At 42.4% G+C, this 23836-nt stretch overlaps 1 protein-coding gene across 1 annotated transcript in view; it reads right to left on the minus strand.

Annotated features, from left to right (window-relative positions):
- The window catches only part of PSD3 (pleckstrin and Sec7 domain containing 3), a 286235-nt gene extending 277906 nt beyond the window's left edge, over window positions 1-8329 (minus strand). The window contains exon 1 of the mRNA XM_069978141.1: window positions 7616-8329. Coding sequence (XP_069834242.1) covers window positions 7616-8329 — 714 coding nt within the window. The remainder of the gene's footprint in view (window positions 1-7615) is intronic.
- Between the last annotated feature and the right edge of the window lie 15507 nt (window positions 8330-23836).

Consider the following 23836-nt stretch of genomic DNA (forward strand, 5'->3'; position numbering starts at 1 on the left):
CTAAGCTTGTGTGTAATAGGTTTCTATTACATGAATTGGGCTGTATGTCTGAGGGACATCCTGACTCACACCCTGAAGCTGTGGAAAATCCTCGCTGCCTGGTCCACTCTGTCTCCACTCCTCTGTCCTCCCCCTCCCCTCTGAGACAGAGGTCTCATAATCTCTGTCTATTGTGTTGCCAGGCAAGCTGTAACACCTCATCTGTAACCCCACCTACCACTGACATTACACAATGATAACCTGGCCAAGGGCTGGGAAACAATAGCCCCTCCTGAGTAGTAAAGGGGAAATGAGACCCTTTCTCTCTAAACTATCTGTGTAGATGAATACTGTAGATTATACAATCTAAGCACTGTGGAATCTGTTGGTGCTATACAAATAAACATTACTATTATTATTATATATAGCTGGGTGTTATGATCTAAAACTGGGATCATTTGTAAAAGTTTGAATTTCTGGTGAGTTTTTTTCAGTACTTATCAGCTGCTGTATGTCCTGTAGGAAGTGGTGTTTTCCTTTCAGTCTGACAGTGCTCTCTGCTGCCACCTCTGTCCATGACATACCTATCTATGAGAGGGCAAGTGTGGTAGCTGTCGCAAACCAGGGAATATTTATGAAACCACTGAACCACCAATTTGAAAACATGGCCCAGACCTGACACGTGGAAGTTGGAGAAGGAGGAGGTATCAGTGCCGAAGTACAGGGAGACAGCACTCCAACATATACCCTTGTTTGAGACACTTTTAATTTAATAAAACAAAAAACAGCAATTGACATTAAAATTAACTAAATTTAAAATTGAAGATTAAAAAAACGCCCATTAGAGTAGTATCTACCGACCTGGTTGAACCTACCTGCAAAAAAGCTATGCAAAAGTTGTGAAAATGACAGAAGGAAAAAGTTGCGAAAAAATTTCAATGCCCTACTCCCAACTCGGTGGAGCATTGATAATGAATAATACACTATTCCTAACAGGCCATAGAATTTGGTGGTGACCCCCTTATAAATTGTGGTTGAGAGCCTGTTGTGACCCTGTCAGAAATATATGAGTGAGAGCCTGGTGTTACCCTCTTAAAAACTGTGAGGAGAGCCTAGTGGTGACCCCTGTAAATATTGCGGGTAAGAGCCTGTTGTGACCCTTCTTATAATTGTGGGTAAGGGCCCGGTGGTGATCCCCGTAAAATTGTGGACAAGAGCCTTGTGGTGACCCTCCTTGTAATTGTGGGTAAGAGCCTGGTGTGAGATGTTGTGACCCTCTTAAAAACTGTGGGCCAAAGCCGGTCAAGAGCCTGCTGGTGACCCCTGTAAAAATTCTTTGAACGCATGGAGGCTCTTATTAAGGAGTAGGAAGATGCTAACACACCTGTCAGTTGGCTTTACGGTATCCTGCTTTGCACTGGGGGAGAAGAAAAGTCTGGTGAAATCCACAAGGTTGAACCACAACCAAAAGGATGAACACGTGTGCTAGGCATGACATGCGTGTGAGGTCACCTAACTGCAGAGCCACCAGCTTACAGCCGTTGTCACACACAATCATGCCTGGTTGTAAGTTAAGCTGTGAGAGCCACAGATCAGTCTGCTTCTTGATACCATTCAACAGTTCTGCGGTGATGTGCTGTTTTTTTCTCTAGGCTGAGCTTGCAATAAAGACTATATAAAGGCAATGAAGACTATACTCACCAGTCCCCGTGCCCTTGCTCCGTTCTCTTTCCCAAAGCCGGTGGAAGTAATTTTCAATCATCTTTGTCCGGGTTCCTTGTATGTCAACGCCCCAGCTCCTTGCAATGTCACATACTCGGTTGATGGATTGCCTGATCAGCCAATTAATGACTGCAGCAGTGTCCATCCCCAGTCAGTGATTGGCTGAGCCGGCGATTAATCAGCTGAGTACGTGACGTTCCAGCTGTAGGAGCTGCAGGAGGTCGGTGGCTATTAAATATTATTAAGGAAGAGCTACCCTATAGACAGGAGTAGAGCTGTTTCTGGGAGAAGGCTGTGTTATACACACATTGCGTATATCTGTTGCGTTTTTAACACACATTTTGATTGATGAACTTATTGAGAGTTTTAGGAGTTCACCAACCAAATCTCATCATAAATATCCAGGTAGGGATCCCATCCTTGTCTATTAATTTCAACAGCTTTTTTTAATAATACTCATTGGCAGCCCTTTCCACATACAATTACATCAAGCTTGATGTCATGTGGTTTCAGTCATCATCATCATCATCATCATCATCATCATCATCATAAACTTTACAGCAATGATGCAGCTTTATAAATCTGCCAGAGACAAAACACGGTCTGATTCGCCTATAGAAACCAATCACAGCTCACCTTTCATATCTTAACAAGCTCTTATAAAATTAAAGCTGAGTTTTGATTGGTTGCTATGGGCAAGTCAGACTGTCCAAGTTGCGCATGGCAACCAATCACAGTTCAGCTTCTATTTTACCAGAGTAATTTGAGAAATGAAAGCATAGCTGTGATTGGTTGCTATGGGCCACATCAAACCATATTATTTAGTGTTCTTAGTGTGGCCTAACCATAAGCTGTTTGCTTGGTCACAAGTGTGTTTAGTGACCTCTGCAGTAAAGCATATCGCCAGTCATTAATGGGTTAATGCTTCAGATGTGTTTACCTGCAGTAACCATAGCAACCGTGCACAGTGCTGACAAGCGCTTATGTCATAAAGAAGGTTCCATAAAGCAATGCACCGCGCCCTGATCAGTGCCATCTTGGATGCGCCAGAGGACCTTGAGCTTGACTACATTACTGCCCCCTACCCTAATGTAATTTGGAGGTTCTAGCAGGGGAAAAGGGTGGTCTGCTTTAGACTTCCCCTTCTTGAGAAGTGGACCTGGATCTGTAATAGAGAAGAGATGAATCTGCCTAGCCATCAATAAGGTGACAGCTATTGCAGCCAGATTTCTCTCCCATTTAGTGTATTATATTAATAGGATGATATTACCCTCTAAGCCCAGGGGAGGGGCAACTCTCCAGCCATGGCTCCCTCGAGGTTTCCCCCACAGGGGTTTTTTCCTCGCCTGAGTGCTGGAGGGTGACTGTTTGTGAGTCGGGGGTCTGCCATTTTCAGTGTCATGTAATTTTAAATAAAATTGGGACACTTTGACACCTGATTACAATGTGTTGTGTCTTTATTTTGTGTTCTTTGGTTTAACTTATTATGCTTGGGAGGTGGGGGTCCATTATATATTGCAGAGTCATAAAGCTGGACATCTGCCGGCTACACAGATCTATCACCTGCACAATGCGCACAAGTAGGATGGAGCAGTGGATAGTAAAACTCCTGCATGTATGTGTGTATCCCTGGATTAAAGAGGCACTGAAATCTGGAAGACAAAACATGCATCGCAAGTAGAGATGAGCGAACCGGGTTCGGGTTCGAGTCGATCCGAACCCGAACGTTCGGTATTTGATTAGCTGGGGCTGCTGAACTTGGATAAAGCTCTAAGGTTGTCTTTAAAACATGGATACAGCCAATGACTATATCCATGTTTTCCACATAGCCTTAGAACTTTATCCAACTTCAGCAGCCACCGCTAATCAAATGCCGAAAGTTCGGCTTCGGATCGACTCGAGCATGCTCCAGGTTTGCTCATCTCTAATCGCAAGGTTTATACCTACATCTGCAAGGTTTGTTGAAAGTTTTTTCAAGTGACAGGGTCACACCAATCATAGCATATCATAGCAACATGGACACTACCATAAATATACATCATATATATGTTGCAAGGAAATGATAAAATCTGAGATTTCATCAAATCCCTAAGAATTCGATGTATGTATCATGCATGTGTGTGTACTATATGCATATAGGTAATGTGCATTTCTTTATATCCGTGTATGATTTGTGTATATATTGTGCATATTTGTATGTAATATGTATGTACACATAGGGGGTCATTTATCAAAGGGTGTAAAATTTTGACTGGTGCAAACTGCCCACAGCAACCAATCACAGCTCAGCTTTCAGCTCTGGTGAAAGGAAAGAGAAGCTGTGGTTGGTTGCTGTGGGCAGTTTGCACCAGTATAAATTTTATACCCTTCGATAAATCTCCCCCATAATGTTGACTTATTTGTAACTCTCCCTCCCATACCTAAACCTGCTGGGGACTCAGTGTCTCTCTACTCAGTGTGCCTCTTTGACTCTGTACCAGAGAATAAAAACATTTTCTATGCTATGGAAGCACAGACAAATATATTTAAGGTACCAGGTGTCCTTTTGATCTAACAGCATCTAACAGTGTCATCAATTTGGAACATGAATTACAGCTGACAGATTCCCTAAAGAAGAAGTCTTGTGAAACTAACAAATGACAGACAGGCAGGGGAGTGTGTGTGAAGATAATAAAGAAAGTATAGTTACCAGTCCCTGTGCCCCGTGGCGCTGCTCTCGTCTCTCTCACAGCTGCCAGAAGTCATTTTCGCCCGGGTTCGCTGTACATCTCAGCCCTGGCTGCTTCAGCTGCAATGTCACGGAGCGGCTGATGGATTGCCTGCTCAGCCAGTCAGTGACTGCAGCGGTGTCCCATCCCAGTCACTGAATGGCTGAGTGGGTGATCCATCAGCCGAGTATGTGAAGCAGCTGAAGGAGGCCTGCGTCTGTCGGATATTGTTAAAGCGGCTTTATCAGCAGGTTCTTCCCAAAGAACCTGCTGATTTGCCGTAGTATCTGTGTCCCTCCGTAGTATATTGGCATTAGTTTCACCCCTCTCCTCCCTAGCATTGCTTCTAAAATCGCTAAATGCTCTTATGCAAATTACTAGCATAAGAGCATTTAGGGCGTTGCTCGGGGCCGCAGAGCATCGCCGCGCCCGCCCACCCCGCCCCCTCCTGTCCCGTCCACTAGTGGGCTCTATACACGACGGCTGCGCAGGGAAGCAGTCCCGTCACAGATAGGCTGCTTCCCGCACATGCGTGAATCCCCTGGCCGCCAATCCTCCCGGTGGTCCCTCAGGACGTACGTATAAGATAGACTTATACTTACGTCTTGAGGAACCTCCAGGAGGATCGCGGCGGCCGGAGGAGAATTTACGCATTTGCGGAAGGCAGCCTGTCTCCGATGCGCATGCTTCATAGCACAGCCACCGTGTACAGAGCCCACTATGCATATATGAATATGCATAGTGGGCAGGACGGGAGGGGGCGGGCTGGGCGGCAATGCCCTAAATGCTCTATCAGGCTGTATATTACACTGCCAATGTTGTATATAACCAGGCTCTGAATAACACTGCCTATGTTCATAACCAAATGTTGTATATAACCAAACTCTGTATACAGTCTGATCACATGACATCTCAGTTTGGCTATTAGGTATTTAGGATGTTTAAAGTTTTTAGTTTATTTCTAATGTGCATAAGCTACAATTTACATAAACAGTGCTGAACTGTTGGGTATGTAGGGCTCCTGGCGATTTCCCTTTAAACAACAAAACAAACATACAAGGGTATAGATTGGCCTCCTGGGCACTCTTGGAACAAATTTAATTAACACACTGACACTTTATACCCGGGCAGCGCCGACTCCATTTTCTAGTCATAGATAAAAGTGAAAGCACAAACTAAAGTCAACAAAAACAAGTCAAATATGACACCAGTTCATAAGGTTGTTGGATGAGGAAGAACCCTGTTGGCTTGTACTTCTATAAGCAGGTCATAGCATTTAGTCATCTGTTCCTCTAAGCTAATGTTTAGCTAACACCCTCCCACATCATAGAGATTATATTAGGAACATATCATTTAAGAGCATGGAACCATAACAAAAGCATTTTTGTGTTGAGTGTTCACTACAGTCAGTACAATATGTTCATACAGACAACAAATGGCATTATATACAACCTTACAACTTGGTTTCTGCTACTATTATAATATTGCCATTTGTAATGAAATTGGGGACAACCAGCACTTGTATAGCCTGAATGTATGGCTATGAGATGTACCAATTCTGTATTGTTCATAATATAACCAGAGCCTTACATTACTCCTTCTCTGCAGAGAAATGGACCCTGTCGTACTGGCTTCTACACAGTCATTTAACACTCTTAGGCTACATTCACACATTTTGCAGTTTTGTCTGTTACTGCGGATCCGCAATTAAGGACAAAATTAGGACTAATTTAGCACTAATTTCAATAGGGTTGTTCACACTGTCCGTTTTTTTATGGATCCGCAAACCACAAAAATTGCTGCTGCAAAATTTACTGACAAGCTCTAGTACAGACCTTAATTGCGGCACAGATTGTCCCATAGAAGTCTATGGGATTGTCCATAATTTTTGCAGATTCATAATTTTTATGGATGAAACATCTGCAAATCTGATAATACGGATGAGTAATCATTGTAAACCGTTCCCACTTATTTAACTATCACCTTCTCTGATCTGCTTATGGCTATGTTCTCACAACGTAAAAAATAGAGAAAAGGCAACCGATTTTGAAATTCAAAATAAGGTCTGTTATTGCCGCGAATTAACTGACTGCAATGGCAATGTATTAAAGTCAAAGGAAAGACGGAGGTCCAATGCACACAATGTATTGAATAACGGACGTTTTTACCGCGGACGTCAAAATAATGAACACGATCATTATTTTCAGACGTCTTTTGCAAACTGCGGACTTTTTTTCTTAGTTGTTCACACACAGTTTTTCTTTTGTCTCCGTTTTTACTATTAAATTCAATTGACTTTTCACACCCAAAGGCTAATTAGTAACCCAAACTAGAATAAGGGGAGGCCAGATAGCTAAATGACGTCCGTTATTTTAGACTGAAAATAACGGACGTAATTTTAAACGTAGCTGAAAAAACGTTGTATGAACATAGCCTATGGATGCAATATGGATGCATTACAGAATAATTTTTTGCAGATTGCAGACAAGGATTGCGGATGATTGCGGGCATCATATATGGTCCTGAAAAAGTACTGAACATGTGAATGTGGACTAAGGCTATGTTCATACATAGTATTTTTGTCAGTCTTTTTTCAACCAAAACAAGGAGTGGATTGAAAACACAGGAACTAAACTAATCTTTCCATCATAATTTTGCCCTGTGAGTCCCACTCCTGATTATTGTTAAAAAAAAAAATACTGAACAAAAGACTGATAGAAATACTATGTGTAAATATAGCCATAATCTAGATTTCATCATTGTGAATCCCTAAGCTTCTACAGAAACTACATGAGCTCCTTCCATATGAGCTGGGAATAAAAAAAAATATTTAAAGTGACAGGCAACTCAAATACACCACCACTGTCCTGCAGGCCCCATTGGCAGAATACCAGCTTTGCCTATGGCAGGCTGGGATCTATGAATGGAGTGTTCTTAGAGGTTGTGGCAATATGATGATGGACATACAATATTAATAGCACAACAATGGGTAAAGGGCTGAAAATAAGTTAGAGTGACTGGTAGTTACAAAGAATCACAACATAATTGCATCTAAAGGGTCAAACATTGGGACTAATCTCATAGTTACATAGTTACATAGTTAATACGGTTGAAAAAAGACACATGTCCATCAAGTTCATCTCAGCATTCAATTGTTATTTACTTGTTTCTCTTACTTTGTATCATATTATTGTGACCACACTTACCTTTTCCAGTTTGACAGGACTAGCAGTAGTCACTGACATAGGATACCTGGTGGATAGTCTTGTCCCCTCTAAGCGTTGTCCCATATAGCCGCCATGCATGCCTATTAATGTGGCAGATTTTTCTACCATTGCATCCTGGAAACTTTTAAACTCAGGACTTCTGCAAAGAATTGGAGTGTTGGACACCATGGGGTTGCATAGTTCCATCTTCCACCAGGTCTTTTCTTCTCCTGGATTGTACCGTTGATCCATCATCTTCCAGTTGTGACTATTGTAGGGGCCGGGATTGGGATCGGACACATACTGGCTTGTCATTGAGACATCAGATGTAAAGGTTCCATTTTCTTTTAGCTGATTGAATAATCCAGACGCCTGACTGTGAGGATTAGTTGTATCTCTCGCCTTGGTAAGGGCTGGCGTGTATTCCTGGGCAGTAGTTTTGCTTTTTCGGGTGCCATTGCTCATTGCTGTGCAGATGTTTAAACATGTCACTGTTCTGCGGGCAGAGCCGCCTGCCTCTGTCTTGCTCCAAGCAGGCTGTGTGTCTTCTTTCAGAGAAGAATCTGGCCTCCTAGTGTCACATGCCTTTCTGCTTGCAGCTAAGAAAGTTTTTTCAGCCACGCAGCACGCCTTCTGTGATCGCTCAGCACATTTGCTTGGTGACTTCAGCTGGATATAGAGGAAGGAAGTTTTCATCTGCTGCTGCTCTGCCATTTCCTCAGGGTAAACTTGTCAGGAGAAAGTTGTATATCCTATCATGCAAAAGTACCAATTATTTCCAGAGACCACCCCAAAATCCTCCTCTTCTGAACACTTCATACCTAAAGCAATAAGGAACATCTTTTATCAAATATTCATAATACCGGTAACAGCAAAAAAGATTTCTTTGAGTCTTAAATGGGGTTCACACATAGTATTTTGGTCAGTATTTGTAGCCAAAACCAGGAGAAGAACTGACAAAAAAAACAATATAATATATATATATAATTTCTATCTGTGTTTTAGACCAGTTTTTCACAACTGCAGTGCTTAAAGAGACTCTGTCAGTAGGTTTCTGCTGTCCTATCTCAGAGTAGAATAAAGTAGTGACAGAGAAGCTGAACAGAATGATGTGTCACTTACATTGTTCTGTGCAGCTGATCCAGAGATATCCTCCTGAATAACATGGACAATTAGTAGTCCTCTCTATTATGTGCATGAGCCCAGTAGTCCTGAATATTCATGAGAAGCTGAAAAATCTGCCCACCAGCTGCTGATTGGCAGTTATCTACCCATGCTGTGTATAGGCAGTCACCTGTCAATCAGCAACTGGAGGGCGGGGAAGTGCTGCAGCGTGAAGCCCATTCTCCTGCATATTAGGAGAACGGCTAAACAAAATGATGTAAGTAATACACAGATCTGTTCAGCATTTATATCACTAGTTTATGCTGCCCACATTTAAGGCAGCATAAACGTAGTGACAGATTCCCTTTAAATACTCCAAGCATGTCATGACCATCTGTTTATATTGACAGCCGCAAATAATGATCATGATCCTTATTTGCGTCCGTCTATATTACGAGATGGACGCCTTTTCCCTGATATATTACTAAAGTGGGAACATAGCCTAATGGGTGTAACAGAAAACTAGCATATTAGTCAAAAACCCCCATTGTGAGTAGCTAAGGGGAATTTCACATAATTTAAGGAACAGAACAAATAAGATCATCCTTATACTTCCTTATGAATCAAACCGCATTTGGAGATATAAATATCTCGTTTCAAACTGCAACCCCTAATTCTACTGTATTCTTATAAGGGTAGCTAAACGTTTTCATGGTTTTATATTAGAGAATAACTCCCTTGTTCAGTGTGTCAGACCGTTTTGTTTTTAAACCTGGAAACATAGAAGATTGTCAGCAGAAAAAGACCACCTGGTCCATCTAGTCTGCCCTTATATTATTTCTATTGTTGGATTTGGCTACTTCTCCAAACCCAAACACTCTGCTTTTTAAGGGGAAAAATTAACTATTCCCCTAACCACAGGAACCCTGAACCCCCAACTTGTATACGAGTATGTAGTGATAACTACACAGTGACTACTGAAGTATGTAGTGACTATGTATACGTGTGTGCTTGTGTATAGCAATCGTTTATGCATAATTTTTCTGTATGAGAGTATCATTTGGCCACCAGGTTCACTGTTATTTATAGCAGAGGTTACTGACCCCTGGAGGGGGGGCGGTGCTTTCAAAATTTTACTATGTAGCTTAATGTTTTTATAGCTCTGCCCTTACATGGACAAAAATATGTGCCTGCATTATGGCTATAAATAATGACCACAATGCTGACCAAATACTGACAACAAACTAGAGGGGACATTTATCACTGTTTGGCTCCTGGCATATGCCATGGAAAAGGTGCTGATTCTTACCTTTTCTGTGTTGTACACCGGCCGTAAGTCCTGCCTTATGGGAGGGCCTGGGCGCAGCAAGGCAGGGAGGAGGCGTGGCCATACGGCAGACGCTGGGGCCATATGAGTACGCTTGATAAATGTCCCCCTAAATGTGAACCAAGCCAAAGAGTTTACAAATGATAAGCCTGCAAATACTGGAAATTTGATTGATTTATGCTAGTTTTTGGGGTAACTAATTCCATGTATATTTCTGAAATATTCTAAATAGTAAGAGATTGCAGTGCAACTCCCCAGCTCAGGAAGGAAACAGTTTAATGAAAAAATTGTCAGTACAGGAAGAACGATTCATCCTAATTTGTTCTGTAGAGTCCTTATGCCAGCTGACATCATAGCATAAGTATAAATAAGGCTGCAGCAGAGTTACTGACTAAAGGATGGATGAGTCAGTTTAAAATTCTAGGCAGCGGGTACAGTAAATCTCTATATTGTTATATAAGTTATAGAAGAATAATGGGCAACTTTAAAACTGTAATTTGTGAATGTTTATATATATGAAAGTATTAGTAATAATATAAAAAAATATATAGTTTTAAAAATATTCACGCTTGTAAGCTCTACCATGTAAATCACATGGAATTTACTGAGCCTTTTATGTCTTCGCCTGTTCAGAGCTCAGTGTAGTCCTTTGCCCGTAAAGTACGTCTGAGACTGTGCTTTTGGCCACAATTCAGTGTGCTTGTTTTCTACTAGTCTGAACTTATTCCAGCACTTGCTGTGTGGTGATTGAGAGGTTCCACCACACCCATCTGGTTTCTTTTGCCTGCCTTAGCAGGGCTGCAGATGGTTTAGACCAGGGCTTCTCAATTCCAGTCCTCATGGCCCACTAACAGGTCATGTTTTGAGTATTTCCTTAGTATTTTACAGGTGATATAATTATACTACAGTGCATTAGGTAATATTGTGGTGTCCCACCACGGGTGTTGTTATTGGTTACACCCTTCGCAAAAGTCTGTACTTAAAAGAGTAAAGTGGTAATGTAGCAGTATCAACGTTTTACCACTAGATGGCGTTGTTACAGGTATTTGTGTCCAGATATTGCATAGCTGTAGGAACTAAAGAATTATTGTTTCTTATGTACCACATGGATCTGTACACCAATGAGAGTTATTTCTTTTTCTAACCTATCACCTTTCTCTTTACATCTTACACACGCACTCTTCACCCATTCACAGCACAGTTTACACATGCTGTAGGAAGGAAGTCACATAGGTAGAGGAAATGTAAGGTCTTCTTGCCTTGTATTCTGTAGAGGAAGGACGCATGTAGGTTGCTCCCTACAGCAGAAAAGTTGGGCCCTTGCTCCCGCCAGGTCCCCAGTCAAGTAGTGTGTAGTCTAGACGTTGAGCAGAGCACATGCATATGTGAGACCTAGACACAGTTTTCCCTCAATCAACCCTATTACACGCTATGCAGTGTTAAGTCACTACTAGAGAAGACAAGTCAGGGATCATCCCAACCCACGCCGTGGACATCATAACACAGTGCAGGACAGTATCCACAAGAAGTAATGGAAATGATCCTGATAGAGCAAATTTGCTAGAAGCCTAAGCACTCTGTCTCGCAGCGCGGGTGTAATCAGAAAACTCTGACCACTCTGCTCATCCCAGGTAACAAGGTCTGGGACTTGTGTCACCCTCTAGGACGGGTCACCCAACACTGGTGGGCAATAGGTGGTGCAAAGACCAAGGAGTCAAAACACATGCAAAAGTATTCAAGTATTCTACTTATTCCGGCAAAGCACAGTACTACTTGGGTTGGGACTTTCTCGACATCCTCCTCTCTACTCTTCAGAACTTCTTTTACCTCTCAGCACGCAACCCAGTCAGCACAGCTGTATCTCCCTTTTCACTCTCAGTACAGATCTATTCTTGTTTCAAGTGTAAAAGTAACTTATCAAGATGAAAGTATACTGTACTCTTCTGTATCAAGTATCTTCACAGTAAACAAGAGTATATTTATTTTAACGAGACTCTATGGTTCTTCACCGACACAGTAATCACACTTTCCTTGGGTTACCTCCCCTTTCTGCAGGTGGCAGTGCCAACAGTCCGGGTGGGTCACTACTCCACTCCAGACCACCGTGACAATTGCCCAGGGGACCCCCAGACAGCCCGGCAGGAGAAAAGGTATAACCAGCCCACTCAAAATAAAAGCAAGTGTGCCACCATACCTGTGTGCCCAACTGGCACTGGCGTCACGACCTGTGACCGTCCGTCTGTCTCTGCTCACCGACAGGGCAGTCACCTCAGAACCACAGGTGTTCTTTGTATGGGATATCCTCATAACATGACCTGTTGGTTGGCCATGAGGACTGGAATTGAAAAGCACTGGTTTAGACTGAGTAGTGTTGCCTTCTCCTCTTATTTCCCTTCCCTGCCAGTATGTGCTCTGTGTGGTCTGGATGCCAGAGGGCCAATCACTCTCTGTACTAGGACTCTGGCATCTCATAAGAAGTTCTCTTGTGCTCTTGAGATAGTCTCTTGTTAGCTAGGGCTGGTGTTTTTTATTGGATCGGATTGCTTGGTATTCTGACCTTTTAGCCTGGCCTTCTCTGTTATTGCCTACTGTTTTTGTACTGCCCTGCTTTTGGTTTGACCTGTATCTGCCTGATTATTCTTTATTGTTGTTTGTCTGTCTTCTCTCATTCTGTGTTTTACATACCAGCCTAAGGACTAGTCGTTGCCTAGTTGCGTAGTTGTCGCTGACCACCTGGAGTCGGGCTGGCAAGTAGGGAGGGTGTTGGGGAGCCTAACTCCTAGGACTCACACTGCCTGTCTGTCCATGTATTACATCCAGGTCTCAGGTTCCCTTACATTATTGCCATCTGGATTGGCATGGATACTATTCAGGAGTTTTCTGCATGGGGCAGTATTAAGCAGTATTGTTAAGGAAACTAATAGTGCATGTGCTATATAATGGGGCACTATGGATGGGCAGCTTGTATAGAGGTGGGTAGGTGGTGTTATGAAAGTGCAGAGCCTAAGGGGCCTATTCCACGGAGCGATAATCGGCCGAATCGGGCCAATTCGGCTGATTATCGCTCCGTGGAATAGAGAGAATGATCAGCCGATGATCGTGTCATCTGCTGATCGTTCACTTAGGTTACAACCTAAAATCATCGGTCGATACCCGCTCATCGCTACGTGGAATAGCGGGCGCGGCAGGCGACCGACGATTTCACAGACATCATACTTTACCTGTCCAGGCTGCAGGTCTTCTTCTCCCTGTCCTGCGCCGCAGCAGCTTCGGAGCGGCCTGTCTGAGCTGACAGACCGCTCAGCCAATCACTGGCCGAGACCACCGCGGTCAGTGATTGGCTGAGCAGTCTGTCAGTTCAGACAGGCCGCTCCGAAGCTGCTGCGGCATGGGACCGGGAGAAGGAGGACACCGCTAAATGATTGTCGGGCTGTGGAATAGGCCCAGTAAATGAGCGCCGATCTAGCAGATCAGCGCTCGTTCACATCCTTGATCGGGCCCTGGTCGGCCCGTGGAATACCACCCTAAGATGTGTCTGACAGATTCTCCATAAAGTGGTGATCAGAAGAAGTCATCATGACAACCTGGGCAAAGTGGGGAAGACAACAAAAGAGCAAGAATCCTATCAGAGAAGACGTCACTAAATGGTCTGCATATAGTATTTTATATACAGTATGATAGTAATAGTCATTAGGTGGAGGTAATATGTGGTCATAGAATGGCAGGATTATTTTGTTATGTTAAGATACTTTTAGTAGGGTTTACGTTAAAGATTTTTTTTTCTTGGTCTATAGGGTACATTTTATTTTTTGTGTTTTGCATTATAATTTAGATTTATGTTGCTTGTATGAGAAGAAGGTTTACTATTAAATGTAACCGAAATTGGCTAGACTAAGTCAGGCATCAGTTCTCCCTTTTTTTTTAATTATAAACAGTTAGTGGAAACCACTTGTAGCAAATTGATACAACTCAGAGGCCTGTGCCACCAATGTTTTAGGGCTCTAACAACGCCCCTGTTCAGGAACACTCTAGCATCACAAAAGGCAGTAAGTTTACCCTTATTATGCATATGTACATACTTATGTTTACCTTGCTGATACATAATAGGAACACTCTCCTTTGTAGATATGGCTCTAACCAGGTCCACCGAGGCGGCATTTAGGGTACAGGAAGTAGCAACTACCAGAATACTTATGCTTACTGTATCTCACCTATGTATCCCTACTTGCACTATTAATCTACAGTGTATTTGCACATGCTAACAATCAATACCCTATGTTATCTCCCTTGATGATGTCACACAACTGTGAGAGAAACACGTAGAGAGTATAGTTTTTTGGGTATACATGATGCACTATATGACACAGGTGTATTGTTCCATCTTCCACTGTCATAATACTATTCAAATGTCTTACAATCATCATCATTACTGTTGGTTTGCCAGCTAAATACATTAGGACCAGGTTCTTGTTCTGACCTATAGGTTCTATTTTACTAAGTTTTGATGTTGGGAATTACATTTCCACAGTGTCAGACTAGGAATTTACAATTCTGTATAACTTTCTGACACCATTGATTCGAAAAAAAAACAACAAAAAAAAACATTTTCTCTGGAGTAACCCTGTAACCTCTTTAAGGGCCGTTCGCCCTATGGTAAAACTGACAGGTTAGCTATGTTCCTCAAGTCGGTACAAATGCAACGATATGTAACTTGGATAACTTTTATTTTATTTGACGGCTTTTAAAAAATTAAAACTTAAAAAAAACAAACTTTTTTTTACATGCATTATCTCTGATCTCTCATATAGAACAGTGCAGTTTACATAATACAGCACTAATAAATGCAGCTGTCAGCTTTGACAGCTGCATATAAATAGTTAACTAGCCGGGAGCGGCGAATGGCTGCGTTGACTAATACACCCAGTCCCCCGGTCACGGTGGTCCGGAGTGGAGTAGTGACCCACCTGGACTATTGGCACTGCCACCCACAGAAAGGGGAGGTAACCCAAGGAAAGGGGGTCCTGTAAGAATATGGTATATCCCCTTCTTCACCCATTCCATCATGTCCAGACTACAGGTCTTGGTCCCAATCACTGATTTAGCTGTGGGAAGCAAATGCAGATAAATAATCTTAGCTTAATTGTAGGTGTTGTTTTGTGTTTTATTTTTTCTTTACATTTTGTACCCCTTGAAATGCAAATACTCTGCTTTAGCAGCAGCAAGTGACAGATAGAATAGAAGAATAGTAGTAGGAAGAGCATCTCAGGACACCAATGAGGTCATTAACTAACATTTGCTTCCAGCTGATGTCATTGCCATTGTATGTTTTCTATTAGACTCCACACACAGATTCTGTATCTCTCCAGAGAGCAACATCGTTCAAGCACTATAAAACGTACATTAATAAAGCACGATAAAAATAGTAATGGCTCATTGACAAGTATGAAACATAAGTTGTCAACCGCTGAATTGTGAACCCATGTTGATTTACTGACTGGTCTATTTCTCTTACAAATTACTGTAACCGTGAATGGTTAAATGTGTATCCCACCATGACTCATTCCACCAGGAACACATAGACAAATTGGGAACTCCAAAACATTGGAGTACAGTACAGATGCAAAATATCCATAAATCTTTATTATTTTATACAACAAGAGGGTTAAGAAAAACATGGCCACTTTCCAGACACACACAGTATATTAAAGACACAGGACACGCTGCCTATAGCCAAAGTTTTCTTTCTTTTTATCAAATATAGTAAATGTTACATACAGTTCAAACCTTGTGCATATCTGTGTAACACCCACAAGTGCCACATCTGGCATGGACACTCTAAAGCATGGGTCTCCAAAATGCGGCCCTCCAGCTGTTGCAGTACTACATTTTCCATCATGCCTGGACAGCCCAATCCAAAGCTTTAGCTGTCTGGGAATGATGGGAATTGTGGTTTTGCAACAGCTGGAGGGCTGCAGTTTGGAGACCCATGCTCTAAAGTCCACTTTCGGGCAAAGACCTCTGTCAAGGAAGCATGCGGCCTCGAAATGTATCATGGCTTCTGCTCCAACTGATCTCCCATGAACTGGACAGAGGTCTTTGCATGAAAGTGGACTTTAGAGCGTCCATGCCGGACATGAAGGCGGCGTCCGTGTGAATTGCGGCCCTCGTGAGTGTTACACAGATATGCACAAGGTTTGAACTGTTTGTAACATTTACTATATTTGATAAAAAGAAAAAAATTTTGGCTATAGGCAGCGTTTCCTGTGTCTTTAATATACTGTGGGCGTTTGCAAAGTTGAGGTACAGCGACCTCCCAATAAGACAAACAACACCCCGAGAGCACAGATGCTAATTCCCTTTTTTTCCAGAGACAACAAAACTCTTGGAAGAAAGTAACATTTTGGGCAACCCTGGTCAACCCAGGCAAGCTGAAGATGAAGTGGTCCCAAAAAGGCATAAAGTTAAAGATGAAACACACTTTTCAACATGGCAATTCAAAAGGCAATTTTTTTTTTTAAACTTCAGGGGGTTTTGTGTTTAAGCTGTTTGCCCTGTGGTAAGACTGACATGTTATTTATATTCCTCAAGTCAGTACAATTACAACGATTTTCTGATCACTTTTATTCAAATTTTTCTGGATGTGATGTGACAAAAATCAGCAATCTTGCACTTTGGCGAGTTTTTGCCAATGTGATAATACTATCATTTGTAAAACTCTCTCCTAATATTAAAGGGGTATTCCGGTGTCATTCTTTTTATCAAATTAACTTGTTTCAAAAAGATATTCATATTTTTAAATGACTAAACTTCTATTTAAAAATCTCAAGTCTTCCAGTACTTATCACCTGCTGTATGTTCTGCAGGAAGTGGTGTATTCTTTCCAGTCTGACACGGTGTTCTCTGCTGCCCCCTTTATCTGTGACAGGAACGGTCAAGAGCAGGAAATATTTTCTGTTTTCTCTCATTCTCTCATTTCTGTTTGATCCCTTTTGTTTTTTTCACAAAAACTGCAGTGGCCATCACATTTCCAGCATTTAAACTCTAACGCTTGGTTCACACTTTTTTGTCAGTATTGTGGTCATTATTTATAGCCAAAGCCAGCACTGGATCCAAAACATAGAAAAGGGTATAAATGCTTCCATTACAGCTTTTCTCTGTGTTGACTTAAAGGGGTACGCCTGCAAAAAATATTTCAAATCAACTGGTGCCATGAAGTTAAATAAATTTGTAATTTACTAGGTTTTCTTTCAGGATTTTCACTGCTCTGGACAGTTCCTGTCATGAACAGAGGTGGCAGCAGTCTGAGCACTGTGTCAGACTGGAAAGAATACACCACTTCCTGCGGGACATACAGCAGCTGATAAGTACTGGAAGATTTGGAAGTTAAATTAAAAGTAATTTACTTAATTAGCAGTAATTTTTTTTAAGTCTATTGAAAATTTTGATAAAGTATTGTATTGCCCCCCAAAAGTTATACAAATCCCTTATATACACTTACAGGAAATGCACAAAAAGTGCTTTTTTCCCTGCACTTACTACTGCATCAAGGCTTCACTTCCTGGATATAATGGTGATGTCACGACCCGACTCCCAGAGCTGTGCGGGCTGTGGCTGCTGGAGAGGATGATGGCAGAGGGACACTGAGGGACACAGGGCACTGGAGGGACACTGAGCATCCCTCTGCCATCATCCTCTCCAGCAGCCACAGACCGCACAGCTCTGGAGTCGGGTCGTGACATCACCATGTTATCCAGGAAGTGACATCACCATGTTATCCAGGAAGTGAAGCCTTGATGCAATAGTAAGTACAGGGAAAAAGCACTTTATAAGCATTTCCCGTAACTACTGTATATTGGTAATTTGTATAACTTTTGGGGGGCAATTCAATACTTCAATAAAAAATTTTTTGCCGGACTTCTCCTTTAACTTTCCTGCATACCCTTTTAAGCTTGCATTTATTTATTTATTTATTTATTTATTTATTATCGTATTTACAATCATGCAGGACAGCAAACCAAGAATTGTGCAGTGATATGTTAGAGAACACAGTCCTGGAAGCCATCATACAACAGTACATTTTACTGTATATTCAACATATTTCGTTTTTTGGCAACCAGGGATATAAGGGAAGCGTCCTCTTTCCTTTATAATTTACTACATGAAAGCTCAATCCTTCCTGCTGTGCTTCTATTGAATATACAAATGTCAAAGCAGAACAGGAACCAAAAGTTAGTATAATGGTAATATCTTACACAAAGGGCAGATTTTAGGGCCGACGTAATTTTCTGGTGGAAACAGCAGTTTTTTGATAATTGCAGTCACACATAATAATAATACTCTTTTTCCCCACAATATGACAGCCGTCCTAAATAACGGCCAGTAAAAAAATGTTGTGTGAACATAGCCTTAAAGTGTACCACTTTCCTTAGTAAAAGGGTGGTCTTATAGCCTAATAAAGACATGTCTGTCAAACATCGCTGCTGCTGGGATTTGCGCTTTTACCATGGAAGAATAAATTGAAGTTTTAGCCCGGATCATCTCTCGTGTTTGCATTTGTGAGGCACTGTCCATTTTTCGAATCCCTGCCCGTTTCCTGTGATCTGCGCTGCTTTCTCTATATGCAAACATGGTCGCTTTGCCCACTGGAGGCGGGCCCAGTGCCCCCAGTGTACGGATATGGCCTCCCCTGGGAGCCTCCACCAACGGGTCTCTCTGCCTATCAATTATTCCCGCACTGCGCGCTGACAGACAGAGAGCTGTGCAGAGATCCCCGCTCAGATGACTAGTTGCCGCCCCTCTCTCAGCCTAGCGGGGCATAATAGAACTTCTGATTGGTTCCCTTTAAACACAGGTGGTTCTACTTTAAGAGGGAGAAGTATATGCCTATAGTATTTCTATGAGGAGGGTGGGGTTTAGGAATATATAGCCTCCTGTCTTGTCCCTCCCTTCCTCTCTCTCACAGGAAGATCTAGAGAAAAAACATTTACCTTCCACCTTCCCCTTTTTTATTTTTTACTCTTGGAGGCCTGGATGCTTTTCTCGAGAAATATGATATCAAGTTTTAAAAAATAATATAATATCAAGTTATAGGCATTAGATTACATGTGATAGGATGTTGATCCAGGGATTATTCTGATTGCTATAGTGGAGTAAGAAAGATATTTTCTCCCTGTGATGGGGCATCAGCCTCATAAGGGTTTGTGCCTTCCTCTGGATTAACACAGTGGGGTTATAGGTTGAATTCTTGGTTGGGTTGAGTCCTTTTTCCAATGTTATTAATAACTTATGTAACTCTACATCTGATTTTCCTTTTGCAAGGTTAATGATGCATGTCTTATTGTAAATCTTATCTGTATGTGCATGGTACCAGATAAGCGATGGCAGTGTCAATTTTATTTTCATTTGAATAGTTAAAGTTTGTCATTAACCCTCTAAGCCCAAGAAAGGGCAATGTTTCAGCCATGGTTCCCTAGGGGTTACCTCCACAGGTTTTTTTTCCTCTTCTGAGTGCTGAAGGATGACTCTTTAGTTCCAAGTTATATGTTCATGGCATTGACATGGCTGAGCCTTGGAAGGGGCCAGTCTTAAAGATGTCATAATGGTAACGTCGTCCAGTGGCAGGCACGGTGGTTAAGCAGAGGAGTGAGGATCTTCAGTAGGGTCATTGGGGCCCTTAAAGTACACTGGCTCTGCTAGAATGGCAAGCCAGAATGTGCTGCCCCCTTCATTGCTGTCTGGCCAAGTGTTGTCAGATAGCTAGGGATCTCAGAATACATGAATCGCAGTGGCCTAGCACTTCACCTGACTCCTGTGATTGTTTTTGTCCTAGAATTTAAATAAAGCTTTGGCCATCTTAACTCTGAAAAGTGTTTTTGTGCCTTTATTTCATAGTCTGTGTTAATTGTTATTGGAGTTGTTTCAAGGGGAAGCAAGGGTCCATCCTATATCCAAACGTCATGGTAAATGGCAGATTTTCAGTTATCCAGAGAAGATATCCAGGAGTCTAACTAAGCTGTCTGACAAAACTGGTTGGAGCAGTAATGCTTTCAAAGCTCTATTACACAGAGCGATGATCTGCTGTATCAGGTCAATGCAATAGATTATCACTCCATGTAATAGAGAAAACGATCAGCTGATCACACCGATCATCAGCTGATCGGTTGTTTTGGTCCTGACCTAAAACCATTTAAAATCGGCTGTCGACTGTGTAAATTAAATAATAAAGTACATACAGTACTTACCTGTCCACGCTCCCCGGTATCTTCCTGGCTTCTGTCTGCTGTCTGCAGCCGCCGGTGAATTTCAAGGCCAATCTCTAAATTGACTGGCCGCTCAGCCAATCACTGGCCAAGACAGCCGCGGCCTTTATCAGGCCCTAACAGATGTAATGGCTAAAATAGTAAACTGAAAGATTTCATAGGAGGGGACAAGCCAAAAGGATAATCCATGATTTTCTTTTTTTTATATAATGTTCTTTAAGTACTTTAAGACTTATATTAATTTTTTTAAATTGATTTGCTGTTTAGATACCCTTAACCCTCTATCTTAGATTGCAATAGTACAATAGTACATCAGTAGTACAATAGTACATTAAAGGTCAAATCACAAGTAAGAGCAATTATAATCTATGAAATTACCCCGGTTATTTTCTGCAACTAGGCCATGGACTAATTAGAGCACCATATAATAGGAGTCCTTTGTGAGCCCTAGTTTTCTGTGCAATTTAGGCCAAGACGTGTCTGTCCTACATACTTACTCCTGTAAAGATATGTTCAACCATCCTCTTTTTCATGAAATTATATGTCATTATATGAAATAAAACAAATGACAGAGGAAAAGATAGCGCTGTTACAATGAAATGGGCAAAATTCTTGAATATTAGGTCCATTGTTATGTTTACTTGATACTGTGTGCATGTTTGTAGTAGGGGCGGCTGCATATGGTCAAGAGGTCGTGCATACATTCTGGCAGAATGGTAATAAATAGTTTTAGTTATAGTTACTAAATAGTGAAATCTTATTTTTCCAAAGGTAATTAATATAAAAGACCGTATTCTGTTCATTAAGCCAGAAAGGCGCCATGAGCAGTTTCATCTTCTACTGCCTAAAGGGGTATTCATTTAATATGCATCAATTTTAAGGAATAGCTGTAAGGCTAGGAATAAAGATTTTTTTGTAGTACTACTTATTACTAGAGATGAGCAACCTTTTTTGTAAGTTTGTCCGAACCTGATGGCTGTTGATTGCTTTAGTCTGCAGCCTGGAAAAGTTCAGGATGACATAGGTCATAGGCAGGGCCGGCCTTAGGGTAAATGACGCCCTGTGCAAAACCTTTTTTCGGCGCCCCCCCTTAATGTAACATAAAGCTCCTTCAGCCTCCTCCCCCCCCCCCCCCCGCCATTTACACATCTACCACCCCCAGCCCCCCCAAACAACTAACATAACGGTAACGATAATTATGACACGCCCCTTTTAACAAGCCACACCCTTTTTTGCAAGCCACATCCACTTACTGTGCATCAACACAAGGCCGTGCTATTTAGTCTATAGCCATTATTATTATTTGTTATTATTAGGGGGTCTCAGCAGAAACCTGGATGAATAAATACACAGGTATACAGGTATACATCCACTACAGGACATGTATATACAGGTATACAGCCACTACAGGACGTGTATATACAGGTATACAGCCACTACAGGACATGTATATACAGGTATACAGCCACTACAGGACGTGATACAGTTATGCAGTACATAGCTGTATACCTCTACATACAAGTCCTGTAGTGTGTACATAGCTGTATACGTATATGTACACATCCTGTATTGTACACACTACAAGACGAGTATTTACATGTATACACCCATGTACACACTACAGCTGTAGGAGCAGTGCAGACTAGGAAAGCTGGGTGACTACCTCTGTAAGAGCAGTGCAGACTAGGAAAGCTGCGTGACTACCTCTGTAGGAGCAGTGCAGACTAGGAAAGCTGCGTGACTACCTCTGTAGGAGCAGTGCAGACTAGGAAAGCTGCGTGACTACCTCTGTAGGAGCAGTGCAGACTAGGAAAGCTGGGTGACTACCTCTGTAGGAGCAGTGCAGACTAGGAAAGCTGGGTGACTACCTCTGTAGGAGCAGTGCAGACTAGGAAAGCTGGGTGACTACCCCTGTAAGAGCAGTGCAGACTAGGAAAGCTGAGTGACTACCCCTGTAAGAGCAGTGCAGACTAGGAAAGCTGGGTGACTACCTCTGTAGGAGCAGTGCAGACTAGGAAAGCTGCGTGACAACCCCTGTAAGAGCAGTGCAGACTAGGAAAGCTGGGTGACTACCTCTGTAGGAGCAGTGCAGACTAGAAAAGCTGAGTGACTACCCCTGTAGGAGCAGTGCAGACTAGGAAAGCTGGGTGACTACCTCTGTAAGAGCAGTGCAGACTAGGAAAGCTGGGTGACTACCTCTGTAGGAGCAGTGCAGACTAGGAAAGCTGCGTGACTACCTCTGTAGGAGCAGTGCAGACTAGGAAAGCTGCGTGACTACCTCTGTAGGAGCAGTGCAGACTAGGAAAGCTGGGTGACTACCTCTGTAGGAGCAGTGCAGACTAGGAAAGCTGGGTGACTACCTCTGTAGGAGCAGTGCAGACTAGGAAAGCTGGGTGACTACCCCTGTAAGAGCAGTGCAGACTAGGAAAGCTGAGTGACTACCCCTGTAAGAGCAGTGCAGACTAGGAAAGCTGGGTGACTACCTCTGTAGGAGCAGTGCAGACTAGGAAAGCTGCGTGACAACCCCTGTAAGAGCAGTGCAGACTAGGAAAGCTGGGTGACTACCTCTGTAGGAGCAGTGCAGACTAGAAAAGCTGAGTGACTACCCCTGTAGGAGCAGTGCAGACTAGGAAAGCTGGGTGACTACCTCTGTAAGAGCAGTGCAGACTAGGAAAGCTGGGTGACTACCTCTGTAGGAGCAGTGCAGACTAGGAAAGCTGCGTGACTACCTCTGTAGGAGCAGTGCAGACTAGGAAAGCTGAGTGACTACCTCTGTAAGAGCAGTGCAGACTAGGAAAGCTGAGTGACTACCTCTGTAAGAGCAGTGCAGACTAGGAAAGCTGAGTGACTACCCCTGTAAGAGCAGTGCAGTGCAGCTGGTACAGCGGTTTCATTTAATATATCAGCTCATCTATCCCAGTGTGTGTGTGTGTGTGTATATATATATATATATATATATATATATATATATATATATATATATATATATATATAAAAATATATATATATATAGAGAGAGAGAGAGAGAGACGCTCATCTCAACAAAGCTAAGTGCTTCGCTAGCTCAGCACTCTGCTCATCAAGCCGTTTGCCTGTCAGCGCTGCTCTGCTCCCGGCCATCCCTCCCAGGAAAAGCTGGATCCAATCCTGGGAAAATTCTCTTAGTTTTTCAGGATTGGATCCAGCTTTTCCCTGGCACCCAGCGTGAAGCAACAGGGAGTGGAGCAGCGCTGAAAAGCAATTGGCTTGATGAACAGAGCGCTGCGCCAGCGATTCGCTCATCTCTAATAAATATATACACACAGTATATACACATACACACAGTATATACACATACACACAGTATACACACATACACACAGTATATACACATACACACAGTATATACACATACACACAGTATATACACATACACACAGTATATATATGATGTGTGTAGAGGCCAGGCTTGTATATAAGGCCCCAGGCCTCCCCATCCCCCTGTTGCTGGGCCTCTCCCCTCCATCCAGCCAGGCACAGCTCTGCCTCCTC

Source organism: Dendropsophus ebraccatus, chromosome 7, assembly GCF_027789765.1.
Source record: "Dendropsophus ebraccatus isolate aDenEbr1 chromosome 7, aDenEbr1.pat, whole genome shotgun sequence".
In the NCBI taxonomy this organism is placed as follows: Eukaryota; Metazoa; Chordata; class Amphibia; order Anura; family Hylidae; genus Dendropsophus; species Dendropsophus ebraccatus.